The 15,809-nt window shown below is 47.1% G+C and overlaps 1 protein-coding gene across 3 annotated transcripts in view; it reads right to left on the minus strand.

Annotated features, from left to right (window-relative positions):
- The window catches only part of LOC143186762 (netrin receptor UNC5C), a 43,742-nt gene that overhangs the window by 15,466 nt on the left and 12,467 nt on the right, over positions 1-15,809 (minus strand). For all 3 annotated transcript variants that reach the window (XM_076390523.1, XM_076390524.1, XM_076390521.1), the window contains exon 2: positions 11,989-12,193. In XM_076390523.1, coding sequence (XP_076246638.1) covers positions 11,989-12,070 — 82 coding nt within the window. In that variant the 5' untranslated portion in view covers positions 12,071-12,193. The remainder of the gene's footprint in view (positions 1-11,988; positions 12,194-15,809) is intronic.

Raw genomic sequence — 15,809 nt, forward strand, 5'->3', positions numbered from 1 at the left:
CCATCGGAATCGTGAAAATTCTATATTTGCTTGTCAACAATGGCCCATCCCACCCCCTCCCTGCCTCGCGCCCCTTGTAAATCCTGACGCTGGCCCATTAATGCCGGCGTTTCGCGCGCGTCCGACGGTACGCGGAACAATCGCGACCAGCGCACGCTGCAGTAATGAATTTTCGGATTTACGCGACGCACCGGTGCACGAACCTGACGCGTTTCCCGCCAACCGCCAGTTAGACCTTTATCCCCGTGCGACATTTGGCTGGGGGCCACAATTTTCATCGCGATAATCGTCGACCCCCTCCCCGACCCCTGTATCGTTTCTCGTCGCTGGAAAAATGGGGAAAAAGGAAGGTGGGAGAAATGGAAACGGTCGATCAGAGGGCCTCTGTCGGGGGGCGGTAATGAAGTTCCTCTGCTGCTTGTCTGGGGGTGGTTTTCGGTAATCAAGCGTGGAGTTTTGGGTCTTGGGTGGCTTTTTTGTCGTAACGTGAGGGGGAGAAGTGGGTGGAAGAGTGAAAGGGCTGAGGAAGAGGAATCCTTGAGTGTTCTTGATTATCCTTGAGTTGTCTGCGAGTTGAGAGTAGTAAAAGATAGTAATAGTAAGAAATATCGAAATCTTTTATATCGAAAAAATACTGCAGTCAAAAGAAGGGAACAGTACACTTAGAATATTCAATCATTAATATTTTCCATCAATTTATTCTAAAACTGAGACCTTCACACTTTTAACTCTCTATCAATTTTCCGGGAAATATCAACGCATAACTACATTCGTCTCAGAGTCCCCAAATTCGCCCGATCCCACGTGAAAATTGTATCCCCGATAAGATCCAATGAACATCGAAAAGCGTCGGATGATCGACAGACGTCAAAACCGCGCCTCGCTGTTTTTTATCGTTGTCGCTTCTCGTTATTTTTCACGCTGTCTGGAGGTCCAGCAGGGTTGGAGCAGGGGGTTGGTGAAAAAAAATTTCCCTCGCGCGGGGAAAAAATGTCAGAATTTATATCCGATGCAGGCAGATACCTTCAATATCCTGCGCGGCGGGAGATAGGAATCGGGCAAATGAGAAGCGTCCGTGGACGAACGAAATAAAACACGCGCATGGGGGAAAAAGGGTCGAGGTAGGGGGGAATAAAATAAAAATTCGGCAACGTGACGTACCGCGGCGAATCGAGGCGCGACTAAAAGAGAATTTTCATCGGTTTCCGATAATGGGTCCCGATCGGCTGGTCCGCAGGCGGAATAGCGGCGAAGGCAGCCAGTTTCTCTCCCGCGTTCCGCGATTCGAAAATCCTCGTTAGCCACTTATAGAGCTACACAGCGAGCCGTATCGCTGATCGAACTGGCTATGACGTTTGTGAATTCGCGATTTTTTTCGGCTACGCCTGTCTCTCGGTCCACGCTTCAAAAGAGAGGCATCCTGAACCTGTTACCGAACGACGGGGATAAAAGTTAACGTGAAAGGCTGGTTTGCTGCGTCGACTGTCATGCTGTACTCGTTATAGTTTCATCAAACATAGACTATCTTTGGTCAGTTATTATATTTTTTAGGGAGTAGTTTCAGAGATTTTTGTATGGTTATTCAACTGAGATTTATTTATTAAATAAATGGTTCTCGGGGCTCTGAAAATGAAACTGCTATAGGTACATGTGGGATGACGAAATGTGGCTAGCTTTATTCGAGCTGTCAACGAATATTACACCATGTCATAAATGAATCGGTGCAGAAATTTCCACAGACTTTAATTTTTAACTATCTCGATAATTATCTACTCTTGTACATCAGTTTTAACCTAACAAAGGCCATTAGCTACTAACTGAGATGGCTACTATATTCTGCCTGTGTCCAGAAAAATGCTGCTTTCACCAGAATTATATCTACCAAAAAGCCAAAATGAGTCTACTCATAAAATACACTTAAAAGAGGATTTTATTTTGCCCTCATTTAAGTACAGTGAAAAACTGAATTTTGTCAAGGCATCTATTAAAATATAAAACTGCCGTGCCATAGTAAAGAATTAAAACTTGGATCTAGGACAAGGGATGTCCATTTCCAGGCCACGAAGGTCCATCTGCGCCGCTGGAGTCCCTTCAAACAGCTCGCACTTCCGCTCTTTTTCCTCCCACCGCGAATAGGATTCGCGTTTTATGTACACACGTATTCGCAAACACGCGTCGGGGCTGGAGCGCAGCGGGCTAACGAGAAGACGAGAAGACTTAATCGGGCGAAGCCAGCCGTGGAGAAGACCGAGCGGCCGTAAAGAGGATTTCCATCGATTTCCGATAATTGTGGTGATCGGTTCCGCCGATAAAGTTCCGCGGAATCGTTCTATCTAATTCCTCTCGACGAGGCCCCCACTCTGCTCACCCCTTTTGCCGTATAAATTCCTGTTAGCCGTTTCGGACGCGCGCAGAAGGCTGGCCTGTACCTTTGATTACTCGTAATGGCGCGACCAAGCGTTCGTGTACCACGCTAATTCACCTGCGCCTGGAGCCAGGCTTTTTCTCCAACGTGCTGCATGGAGCCAGAGGGAAAATAGAGTAACTAGGTGGACGTTTAATCGAGCGACGTGAGCTCGGGAACGGGGAAAAAGCAAATCCTCTGTTTAGGGGTGTGAGAAATTTGTTTAATACACTATTCTGGGAATCCGCGAGATAGAAATTTATTTGGGAGAATATGGGTACTTATGGATGGACGAGCCCACCTTTAAATTGCTACTATATAATTTCCCTATCCACTTCTATATATACTTACATGGACCCCACAACCAAAGTGTATTAAGTCACATAGAAAAGAAGTGGACTTAATATACTCTAACTCTGTGGTCCAGATATAGTTTTCAAGAATGAATACTTAATATTCTCTAAGTTCCATCGCAGAACATTCCTTAAACAATCATCAAAAGAAGTCTTACTAACCACTTTCAACAATTTTCAATCCCCTCATCAAGTCATCCCACACTCCTTCATCCCGAAATTTGAAAACAGCTGCATCGATCCCAGTCCAATCCCTGCCTTATCGCCCCCGCGGATCAGCGACAACCCGAAAAACACGAGGGCCTTTGTTAAATCTTTTTTGCATCGTCCCACCGTAATTGCCGCCGACAAATATCCCCGAGCGTTCTAAACAACGCTCCCGGGTTCCTGGTTCGCAGAGCTGCTGGAGAAAAAAGAATCACGTGTGAGAGGGGTGGGTCTCACGGGCGCAGGGACTTAATTGAGCAACGTCACGCGACACGCGAGGCTGAGCGTGGCCCGGGTCGCAGGAAAAAAGCTGGGCTCATCGGTTTCCGATAATTCGGAGCGGGAATGGTGTATCCGGTCTTCTGACGGCGTCGAATCAGCCGCCACAGGATGCCTGCGAGAGATCTCTCGTTATCCAGCAACCTGGTCGAACGTTTGCCTGTGTCTGAATTGGATATTCTACTGTTTCGTGCTTTTTGCACAATCGTTGAAAAAAAATGAGTACTGAACCGAGAATTTATTTGAAATATTTTAGTATTAATCGGGTAAGTTACTTTTTTTTAAGAATTGTTATATTTAATGAGCAAAGGGGTATCAAAATCTTAATAACTTTAAGACTTCTGTTTAGGATTATTATTTTGTAAACGTATCAAAATTATATGCAGTTCCCTTTCTTTTTGAATAGTCCAGATTTTTTAGTAGTGTGATGAAGAGAATACTAAGGGTGTGATAACACTACTGTCACCTCACGTGCAGACATGTCATATTATAACAAAGCCATAATGTGAGTCGAGTAATATGAAACAAATTTGCTGTAATATGTGACGTGATTTCACCTGAGGTGATAATAATGTGCTCGTACCCTAATATATTCGGACTCTAATTAGTATCACCTTTCACAGCAGGAATAGGTTCACCAATTTTCCTAGATTCAATCCGTTTAGAGGAGGCATTAGCTTACTTTCCAGGGCGCCTGTATGTGCGCGTGCACCTGTAGACGGGTTGCACTGTGCAAGCACAATGCATGTGAAGCATCGCGTGGCTACTATGTGGCCTGACCACGTATTACGCTCGCCTGGGACACGAGCGCAACCGTGTACAGTTTCAGCATATAGCGACGGTCGGTAGACCACACATGACGCCTCTTAATTAACAAAGGTACCTGCGCCACCACTGTTCCTACTCCGGCTGTGACCAGCAGAAAGTGAGACGCATGGAAAAGAGCGAGCAGGTGATGGGTGGGCCAAGGGCGAAGAAAGAGGAGAAGGGGAGGATCAGACATGGGGAATTTCAGGGCTGACGCTGGGAAACGCGAGGGAAAGTACTTGGAGCGTGGGGAGGGTAGACTGTAAATGTAGATGTGTAACAGGTAGGATCGTGGAGCTTGGAGGAAGAGAGAGGACTGAGGAGGTGGAAAGTAATGGTATGGTAGGAAAAGTAAAATTCGAGGTTCTAGAATGGGCGAATTATGGAATCGTAGAATGTTAGGATTGTGGAATAGTGGAATTATGGGGAGATAAATCTGTGGATTAACGAGTAGAGTGGTAGAGAAATATACAATTTGCTGGTTATAGAATTTCCTGACTGCAGAATTGTAGAACTGTTAAATTGCGCTGTAGAATCACGGTATGGTAGAACCGTTATAATTGATATGTATAATAAATTCATAGATCTGTTATGTAGAATGTGAAATATGTGTTGTAGAATATTCGTGAAATGTAGAATGGGAAATGTAAACTATTCTGAATGTAAAACATGGACATCAGAGTGTGACACTACAAAATTTTGAATTTTATCCCGTGAAATTTAATAATGTAGAATCCGCAGTGTTAACTCTTGTAAAGTAGAATCTGGAATAGGTACAGAAACTGAGATATGTAGAACTCAAAATACGAAACGTATGAAATAAATCCAGAACCTAGAACAGAGAATCCTGCAATGTGGAATCTTGAGATCTATAGAACGTAGAATGTAGAATATAGAATTCTCAACGCAATATCTTGGAATGTGGAATATCGACAACCAACCGTGGAACGTAGAATGCCTCCTCATTCAATTTGTAGAATCGCTCTTCGCGTAATAACGCTACTACAGAATCTTCTAGCTACACTACTGCAACATTACACAATCATCGAACAGGAATAACATGCTTCATAAAATCTCCCACACATGAAATCCCAGAATCTCTCACTCATCGTAGAATCACAGAATCCTGAAACCCTAAAATCATAGAACTCAAGTGCTCGCTCACAATATTCTAGCATAATCACGCAAACATAGACCCATGCTCCAAGGCGCAGAATCTCGCCAGAGAAACCAAAGATCCCAAGCAAGGAGCCCGCCGCAAATAAAGGAGAAGGAAGCCCCAGCGAGGCGGGCAAGAAGAAGTCATTGAGAAGAGAGTCGAGGTAGAGATTGCGAAGCCGAACGGAGCGAGACGAAGCAAGGAAGAGACAAGAGCTTCCTTGTTTCCTCGCCTCACGTGCCTTGTTATTTTAGCAGACCGAACGCTAGCCAAAGTAACGTGCTCCGTGCTGCGGGCTTCATTGACCCCGACCGCTTGACTCTTCCTCCTCGTCCGTCGCTACGCGTGTGCGCGAATTTCTCGCGGGTACGTAGCCAGACGTTCGAGATCAAGGTGCACCTTCGGGGTGACCCTCGTTACCGCTTTGACACCGCGCCGTTGAAGGGTGTTAATTTGCTGGGGTAAAGGAGGGGGAGAAGAATTAAATTTCCCTGGAAACCGATTCCCTGGGAGACCATTTCTCTGCAGGTGTACAGGGTGGCTCAGAATGGGTGGTACGAGTAGGCAGAAAGAGATTCTGCTAGGAAGAATGAGGCAAAAATCTCATGGGACAAAGTAAGAAGACGTGAAGTCTGATCTTCATTTTTATGGCAGAGTAAGTTTAGAGTGTTGCTTTAAAAAATATGAAAAGTACAATATGATATATTGTGGACTGGTTTCCTTGGCTATTATAGTAGCAAGCATATGTATTAATGGTCGAAAATACATTTGAAGCGTGTCTGACCTGGATACTTATTCTACTGCCGAGGCGCTTCAGCCAGGTCCAGACGCAGTGACCGCAGTAGAATAAGTGTCTGCGTCAGACCTACTCTACTTGCAGTTTAAATGTATTTTTGACAAATAATATCTCCAGAATGGAGCCTCAAACACAATTTTATCACTTTTAATTCTCGTTTTACTTTAGCTCGTAGCGAGCTCCTGCTCTCTGTACCATCCTCACTGAGACATCGTATATACCTTCACATGGTGCTTAAAGTTGAGGAAGAGCACACTCGAGAAGTTTCGTTAATTCCTTCGGCCTCTGAAGAGCCAGGGAATCATTAAGGGAAACACGAAGCGGTCGAGAGAGTAACGCTACACTTTCCATCCGTGTGAACTCTCATTTCCTCCTCTTCCCGACCAGTCACTCGAACAGAAGGACCTTTTCAAGAGGCTCCCGATCCCGATCATCCGACACTCGTTCCACGCTTCTCGAAGTCAGCGCCAGGTGCAGGGCAAAGATTTTGAACCACTTTCGTGAAAGGTGGCCGCGTCCGCGGGTGTCACTCGAGATTAACGTTTTCCATGAATCGACGCCCGAAGTGAAGAGGTCTACTTCCGGTGTCGAGGGTGTTCGCACAATGAGACGGCGCCTGACAGCCTCGAGTCCGCCATTGTGAGCCAGGCCATTCACGGATCACGACCTTCGGGCCCAAATAATGGCAGTCAAGTCTCTCGATCGGGTTCCCTGCTCCCAGGGAACTTTGTTGTGCCGTCACTCCGATTAACGAGAGACGCCCCACCACGAGAACGAACCGGTCGACTTCTTCTCCAATCGATCTCTATCGTAGGAGCTCGAGCGTAGATCGATACCGAAGGAGTCGATCGAACGCCACGATCGCTCTGCTACGATCGACGCCGAGATGAAATCAGGTTGAGCCCCCACGATTCGTTTCGTTTGGACAGCGGCGCATTATCTTCGAACCGCGCGCGACAAGAGCCTCGCATTGTATTCGGAATCGTGGTCAGAGGTCAGAGTTAAAGGGCGGTCAGTGTACTCGAGATAGACTTCTCAGGTTGTGGAGTAGCACGGGAAAGCGACGACAGTGGCGTTGTTGAGAGATCAAAAGTCTGAGGGAATGAGGATCACCGGAGCGATACGATTGGAGCATTCTACTTGCTTTCTTTTACTTTTTGCCAAGATTTCGGGATCTCTGGAAATTGTGAATTAGAAATTTTTAGTTTCTTTTTTGATCCTGAGTTTAGACAGTGAGATCAGAATATTTATATCAACTCAAATTTTTGTATTTGATATAGAAAATACCTATAAATTCTGAAAATGAGAGTTTGCTAAACTTTGTAAGATTTCTAAAATTTAACGAAATGAATGTAACAGTATAGAATAGTTATTAATTTAAAGAATAATAGAAAAAGCTAGATGTAGTGAAACTTTTCAAGAAAATTCAATTATGACCCTCAGTCGTAATTCCAGCGACTCAATTAAGCATTGTCCCCAATTCAGTCGAGAGTCTTCAACACCAGCACAGAATCTCTCCAGTCGTCCATTCAATCATTTTTGAGCGCAGTAGGACTTAATGAACACCCTCTTTCCGTTTCAATTAAGGTCGTTACCGAATTTCATTCGTCCCGTCGGTCGATTGTTTCGATGAAATTTTTCAACGAGACCTGGGCGCGTGTCAAAGCGCGCGAGAAAGGCAGCGGCAAAGAATGAAGCGAGCCAAACGGCTCGAAAAACGCGCGAACCGAAAGGGTGAATATTAAAAGCGGCGCGGAGGACGCAGAGAGCGGAAAGCGAAGGGTGATGATGCGTATTACACGAGTCGATTGCGGCACAGCAGCGAGGCCCAACGTTAAGGCGTGTAATTAACCGAGTAACAGAATCAGATACGACTGCTTGGTTGCGTGCTCGCCTCCCGCGGCGCCTCTTCTTTCGCCCGCTATCGATAACGACGCCCTCGAATCGGCGTCACGCCGATTCCCTGTCGTCCATTGTGCAACAGAGGCCCGTCGAACTGGAACAAAATTTCACGTCGACGCTTTTGCGGATTCATCGTCCCATTTGCGGGACACAAAGGGGCCCGTGTACCGATTTGCATTGAAATTGCGAACGCCCAAGATTCGGATCTCTGACGCGGCGGGAAAACGGAGACCTCGCTTACCACGACCACAGCTCTGTTACAATTATCGAGGTACCTCTTTTCTATCACGATGATACAAGATTGAAGACAGAGAAGAAAAGGAAAGTTTATTTCTAGATCTACTCCAAAAGCTTAGGTATCAACATAGGGTCACTCAAATCAAAATTCCCAAGGACTGGGATTTAGAAAAGTAAAAGAAACGCATAGAAGAAGTTAGAAATTCGATTCTTTGGTATTAGATAATCGTTTCTGAACTGTGTGGGATATTGTCTCCCGGAGCGACACGAACGGAGCGTTCCTATAGCTTCCTTCCCCGAGGACTACCTCGAATCGTAAACCCAAGTCGCAATGTCTGAAATTAAACAGCAAAGAACTCTCGAGGCAGCGAAATTCGGTCCAGGAAACGAGCCACACGTTTTGTGGTAAGATATTACACGTGTACATACAACTCGGCTCGAGCATTCTCGAAAGCATTCCTGGCTGGCGCCGGACCGATGCGACCGCAGCGCTCGAGCGTCGTTTAAGACCGCGGAATCGAGCACGGGGAACGCGCGAAAATATCCCCGTGTTGTAATTCGATCGGCCGATATTTCACGATCTCCCCGCGCTCAGCCAGCACACTCTTTCGCCGTCGTTCTCCGCGATTTCAACAATAATCGCGCTTGCACAACCTGGTGCCTCCTCTCTCGGCGCGCCGCTCTCTCGTTTGATTTACGATAATTAAAGCTGACCCGACCTTTCGTCGCGGCGAGGAAAAGAACGGCTGAGGATGGAGAGGGGAGGGCGAGAAAGCGAGGGGGGCACCGATGGGAGAGCACGCGATATTACTGAGAGTTTTTCTCCCTACCTCTGCCCACCCTTCTTTTTTTTCGTTTCACATTCGACTCTCCGCCACTCTCTCTCTCCTCCCTCCTGTCTCTCTGTCGGTTCGAGAACGGGCCCCGGTTTCTGGCGCGGAACCAACCGCGTAATTGCTCGCTCGAGCGAGCCCGCCAACCAGCGTCCACGCCGTTTGCATTTTTGCCCCCCCGAGGGCCCGATTTTACGAGATCCACCGACCTCCCACCCCATCCCGCGTCTGTACGTGATCGAAGGTCGTATCGCCGCGGTCGATCGCGATTTACTTATGATACTTATCAGCGGAACGACGGATGAGTAATAGGTTCTCACGGGACTTGGCGAATCCAGACGGGGCCCGAGTACTGTTATGCCTCGTTCACAGTCGGAGATAACGAGACGGCGAAGAATAGAGCGGAATCCGAAATCAGGGAACGCGAAGGCGTCTCCAGGATGCTCCATCGACGATGGAGAATTTATTAGTCGTAAATTTCGGAGGCTCCATCCGGCTTTCGCTTGCAGGGACATTTTTCCGCGGGAAGCGTCGCGACGATCGTAATTCCTCGATGCTGACGACGTCTACGAGCGAAAGCTGGTAGCTGAGCTGCTGGACGACGGAGGGGGAATGGGAAGGTTATTTTGAGGAGAGAGTTTTCGGCGCTTCTTCGGAAATGAGAGGAGTTATGGTGCATCGGGAAGGTTTATTTCTCGCTGATGGGGAATAATATGTCGGGACTGAAATTTTCGAGAAGTTATTTGGGATGCTGCGGTGGGTAAAGAGACGCGTATTTGCTAATATTTCTTTTCGTACAGGATTTTTATACACTATAATATTTTTCTCACCTATCACTTTACGAATGCTTGAATTTCACTGAGGTTCCTTTTTTAATGAGAATTTAAACATTTTCTGTTTCTAGAATTTTCTTTCTACATCTATTTTGCAATTACTTAGACTACGACCTTCTCAACTCTCAACTTTGAAGGGTAGTTTCACCTAAACAGGTTTCCTCATAAAAAGATCGCACAAAGTACACGAAATACTCTAGAATAAAAAAGCTCCTCAAAAAATAGGACTCCATTAATACTACTTTTACTGTATTTCCAAATTTCACTCCACCCAAAGTTGCATGAAATTCGAGCGACATTCCTCAATACCCACCCCTCAATATAAAATCGTTTCAGTGGTTACCCAGAAAAGGAATCCTAAATCCCATCAATTTTCCACACGCTTGAACCTCCCTCACGCAATACCCCGAAAAATGAGCTACAATCAAGAGAAAACAGTGGCACAGCAAAAACGTGAGAACGACGAGCACGCTGGAGCCAAGCCCGTTAATTATCAGCACGACTAATATTTTTCCTCGCGGCGGAACGGCGGCCAGTCAAGCCAGCGAAATTATGACACGATATCGCGTCGCGATAAATCCTCAGCGTAATTATTCACACGTGCGTACGTGTGCAGAGGCTCACGCTCACCTGTCTGTCGCGAGAGAAAACCGCCGATACGCTCGATTTTCTTAGGCGCCTCTCGCGTCGTCGACCGATAGAGTTCATCCGCGACGGAGAGAGACAGAGAGGAGAGAGCGGAGGAGTGCGTGAACCGAGTGAAATGTCGACGCGCGCACAATTTGCATCGCGATTTCTCGCGACGTCGCGCCGACCGAGAGAGCCGTAATTAGTTCTTCGAAAGAAGATTTAAAGGGTACAATAACTCCGCGGGCGGTCGTTTACCCGAGTCCAGGCGACCATAGGGATGCTCTCTGGCGTTCGGTGTAACGATTTTTCCCGTTTGGACGTCGTTCATCATTCGCTGCGTCGCAATGACGAGGCCCCTGGATCCCGTGGACGCTAATTAGTCGGGGCCACGTGGTCCCGCGAGAGGGCAACGTCGGAGGAAACGGAGAAGGGTAGCCCCTTCTAGCCGCGCTAAGGTCGCTTCAAAGCTGGCTCCAGGGGGAGCGTAATCCATCATCGAAAACGGCTGGTGTAACGTAACCGGCCGGTTATGCCCACCACTAATCAGCGACGCTGACTTGCCGTATAATTAGATCCACCCAGGACTCGCTCCCTTTCCCGCCGAGACCCTGTACTTGTGACTAGCCCCAGTGCAACACCGTCTGACTTCCTTCGAAGAGGGAATGGCAAAAAGCAGGCCCGTGTTCCTCTGCTCCCCTTGCGAGCGCCAGTCATTGCTGATGTACCATGGATCATCCTCGCGATCGATTATTATGGTACAGTGGATGGGTGGAGAGTGATTTTTGAGTGCTGTTCGATGCTTTGGGGTGGATCTTTAGAGAGAAAGGGGAAGATAATCGGTGGGGGAGTTGGGTGGCGAGTGGAGCGCCTCTGGTGGCTGGGAAAGGGACGCCATGTTGGAGTGAGTGTCACCTCGCGACTTTAGTAATTAATATTAAAGAAATAGAGAGAGTTTAGTTTGTTACAGAGACACTGATAGATGACTGGCGATGGAGGAATTGTGACTATGCTATCACTGGACGAAGTTAATTTTCTTTTTGTAATTCTTAATTTTCTACTCTTACTCGATTTAGTACTTATCATAACACGATTATTCAATAATCTAGCAGCTTTCTCACCTCGTAATTTGTATTCTAAATTTCCTAAGTTCGCAGGAATTCGCGAGCTCGTATTCTTATCTCCGCCTCGTTATCTCTGCGGCTAATTGCAGCAATTCTAAGCCTGACCAGACTCGAACGACTGTTTCTCGGAACAAGCTTCCCCGTTTCCCATCTTATCGTACGATCTACCAGGCAAGGGCATTCGTTGCACGTTGCACGCGTCCCCGCGATCTAGGAATTCGCGTTAAAGTGGCGCTCGACTGTTCTGTCACATCATGCTTTCCAATCACTATCAACCAGGACAGTCAGTGAGCCTCTTGTTAGGATTCATATGGCTTAAACGATGTTTGACGATTTTCCTGGATTATCTCCACCCTCTGTTCCCTTCCTCGTAATTACGATCTCCCACGCGCTTTGGGGCTTACATTGAAGGGCTGTTTTTACTCACCTTCGCCGGATGTGAAGGGACACACCAGGCCAGGCAACAGCACGCAGAACAACAGGAACAGGGAGCACGATTTCTGCCTCATCGCGTACGTGTCGCCTCCGCGCGGGTCATTCGTTCATCTTATATTGAAAGAGACACACCTGAGGCGAACCTTGACACTGGACACTGCACTTTCACTGAAGACTCTGTCAGTCGATAATTACACCTGCAACAGGAAACAGATAATTCACGATTTAAAATTGGAATATAAATTAGCGTAGCATAAATTCATTAATCTCTCATTAATTAAATACTTGCATACATATAAGAGGTTGAAGGAAACTGCTTTCCCTTCAATTCAGGGATGTTAAATCACAGGATAAAAGGAAGCACATGCCATCCCCAAAATCGGCAAGTACTGTTCTCAACATTTTCCGCGTAAACTCCGACATAAATCGGGAATATGAATTTCTAAGAGAGGAACGGTTTTCAGTCGATATACGGGAGTCGCGTCTATTATACATCCACCCCAGCGAGGGGCGCGTTTCCATCGAAAAATACGAACAGCCGGCTGCTCTTTTCTCAAAAAAAAAAGTGGAAACTTCACCATAGCACGCGATGGGGGCGAAGGAACATCGACGTCGCGCGGATTTAACGTCAGGCTTCGTTGTTTCCACCGGAAAACGTAAAGGACGGTTAGCAGAGAGGCGAGAGTGCCACTTAGGTACCGGCTGGCAACCCTTGCCATTTAAATATTCCAGCGGCACGTTTCAACCCCCGACGCAATAGAAATGGAGGACGATGCTACGGGGGACGGGGGTGAGCGATTCTCTACCCTTTCCCCGTTCCATTCATTCGTTCCCTCCGATCTTGGATCTCGTCGGTTCTTCGTGGCCAATTCTGGTCGATAACCGACGAGGTTAATAATTAACGACGATTCGTCTAGTGGAAATGCACGGTACGTCTGATTGCTGATTGCTAGACTCTTGAAATATTGCTACAGTGGGTTTGATGTAAGGGCTGGTGAAAAGGAGAATTTGTTAGGTGAGTGAGCTCGAGGGTTCCTGTTAAAAGTTTCTATTTATTATAGATGGAAGGGGAATTTAGACTGAGGTTTCGCTGTATTTTATTTATAATTTATAGTACTGAGACCTGTAGTAAGGATATGTGATCTGTAATTCATGATTTTACGTGGGAGAATTCAGCATCCTGTTGTATACGTTTCAAGATACTGCACAGTAGACTTCAAGGTTCTACGTTACTGAATAGAAGATTCTATTTTTGAAGTTTCCTGATTCTACAGCATAGATTACATTATTCTACATATGCAGGAGCATTCAACACTTCCACGCTATTCTGCTTTCAAAATTTCATACTTCCACCCCACCAGCTGCAGGATCACCATAAAATTCAAAATCCTAAATTCCCTCAAAATTCCTCCTCCCACATTTCAAGCCTTTGCAATGTAGATTCAGTGCTCAGATAGTATAATAGAATCCTATCATAGATTCCAAGCTCCTACATGCTCCAATTCACCGCCCAGAATATCAGAATCCCCAGAATCCCAGATGGTAGCTTCCAGAACTCTATGTTCCAGAAATCCAGCAATAAACTTCCACCCCCCACGCGGTCCCACTCCAGCCCCAAAGTTTCATACTCGCATGAAACTTGTCACGCGAACAGGACCACGCGTTCGTCCAGAACACTTTCAATGGGAACCCATGGAAACAAATACATCAGCGAAACCTGTCGTCGCCGTCTCGTACAATTCCATCCTTCCATTGGCGCATTGAAACGCGACGGCAGGATCGTTTGTCAAAGTCCTTCGAGGTCCTTTGTTGAGCCCATAACCACATTTGTACCTGACGAAATTGTTTCACTTGAAGTCTAGAATCCCTCCACAACGACTCCACCGATCTACCATCAAAAGAGGATCAATTGCCTTAACAATCAAGACTGCAGCGCGACGACAATGACGTCGCCGAGAGAACAAAAGTATGAGAGAATCACCAGAGCGATACGAATGGAGCATTCTACTTGATTTCTCTTACATTGTTCTACTATTTGATAGTCACATTTATACCCGATAAAACTGCTTCACCTGTAGCTTCGAATTCCTCCGAAGTGACTACACCGATCTACCATAAAAAGAGGATCAATTGCCCTCCCCAATCAAGGCTGAATCTTCCCCAGTTCAGGGTAATCCTCAGATACGAATCTCCCGATAAATCTGTTACACGAATCGCGGCTCACGGAAGCATCCAGCCGCAGCAAGATATCGAAACTCCCTGTCGACACGCGAAACGATTCTCACCCTAATTGAAACGTAAACCAGTCGCCCACGCGTCTCGACGATCGAGGGTGGCGTTCACAGGCCGTCAAATCGATAATTCCTGGCCGGTGGTAATCTCGGGGCACGCGGGAAGTCGATGAAGCCGCGCGTGGAGGCGCCTCTGGAGGAGCAGGGTCCGCCCAGGGAGATTCATGACGCGGAATAATCCGCGAGGAGTCGTGGAACGCGCATTATGCGAGCGTATCGGGCGTCCCTACACAGATTTCCCATCGGCCGCCTCTAATCCTCCAGGACGAGGACTCAATTTATAAACGTGCCCGGTATTACCACTCGAAGGCTTAAAACACACTCGACGCCGACCGACGACGTCGTGCGCGCGGACGAACACATGGCATTTCACACTGCGATTGCCACGAATGCCTCTTTCGCCCTCTCCAACCCCCCGCCCCTGGGATAAGCGCGCGAACTCGAGTGCCATTCACTCACGGCTGCTCCAGAAAAGCTCTTTCTTTTCACAGGACCTGCTCCAGCGCGGCTCCTCTTCGCCACTTTACACGCGGGTCGCAAGCTGTCCGCTCGTTCTGCTTCCTCCCCTCTCTCGCTCGTCCCTCCTCTTGTTCTGTGACCAAGGGACGAAGGCCTCTCTATGCGTCGGGATTTCAGGCGTCGAGGTGAACGCGAACGGAGGACTTAAAAGCGGTTTAAAAGCTTCGAAGGGCAACCTGGGTATCGCGTGACAACAGGTAGGGGAACCAGCGGGATGGATATTCCCTCGAGTATTCAGCTACCGGTTTGCCGCGGCTCCTTGCGATGTTTCTATTCCGCGTGGCCAGATATCCTGGAGACGCTGCAGCGCGCTGGGACCCCGAGGATCCGCGTCGAGATCTCGACGTGCTCGGTGTAATGTAGCAGAAACTGTCTTCGTTGTTGGTTCTACGTGGCGAGTTGATCTGGCGAGGGGAATTCGTTGGTGATTGTTTGCGAAGTTTTCTGGACGCTTTGTCGGAGTCTTCTGGGGATGAGAGCAGTGGAGTGGATGCTGGGGAAAGTCGGGGGACGAGGTTTCGTGTGGAGAAAGTATGGCGGAGTTTTTGGGGTAGATTTATATTTGGACTATGCTCCAGGTACTTGTAAATGGAGGAGATTTTTTCATAGGGATGGGGATAGCGAGGAGTTGCAATTTTAGTTAGAATTGTAGGTGAAGGGGAAATGGAATTCTGTATTTCACTTAGCTGTGGTTCCAAGATCCTGGATATTGTACAGAGTTTGTGACTCAAGAAGGTAATTGGATGGTAACATGGTCCTATAACAAAGAATCGAAAAAACTACTCTGCTTGTTCGGGGTTCTACACTGTCGAGATTCTGGAATTGAAATTGTTTATAGAAAATTGCATGATTCTGTAGAATTCAGGAGCTCACTCTGTAGATTTCGTAACTGTGCACAGTGAATGTCTCAATTCTATTACAAAATACAGCCCAATCTAAAATTCTACTTTGCTGCTTCCAATTTCCTTCCTCGAATTTTTCAAGAAGCAATCCCACTCCCAAA

Source organism: Calliopsis andreniformis, unplaced genomic scaffold (genome assembly GCF_051401765.1).
Source record: "Calliopsis andreniformis isolate RMS-2024a unplaced genomic scaffold, iyCalAndr_principal scaffold0022, whole genome shotgun sequence".
NCBI lineage: Eukaryota > Metazoa > Arthropoda > Insecta > Hymenoptera > Andrenidae > Calliopsis > Calliopsis andreniformis.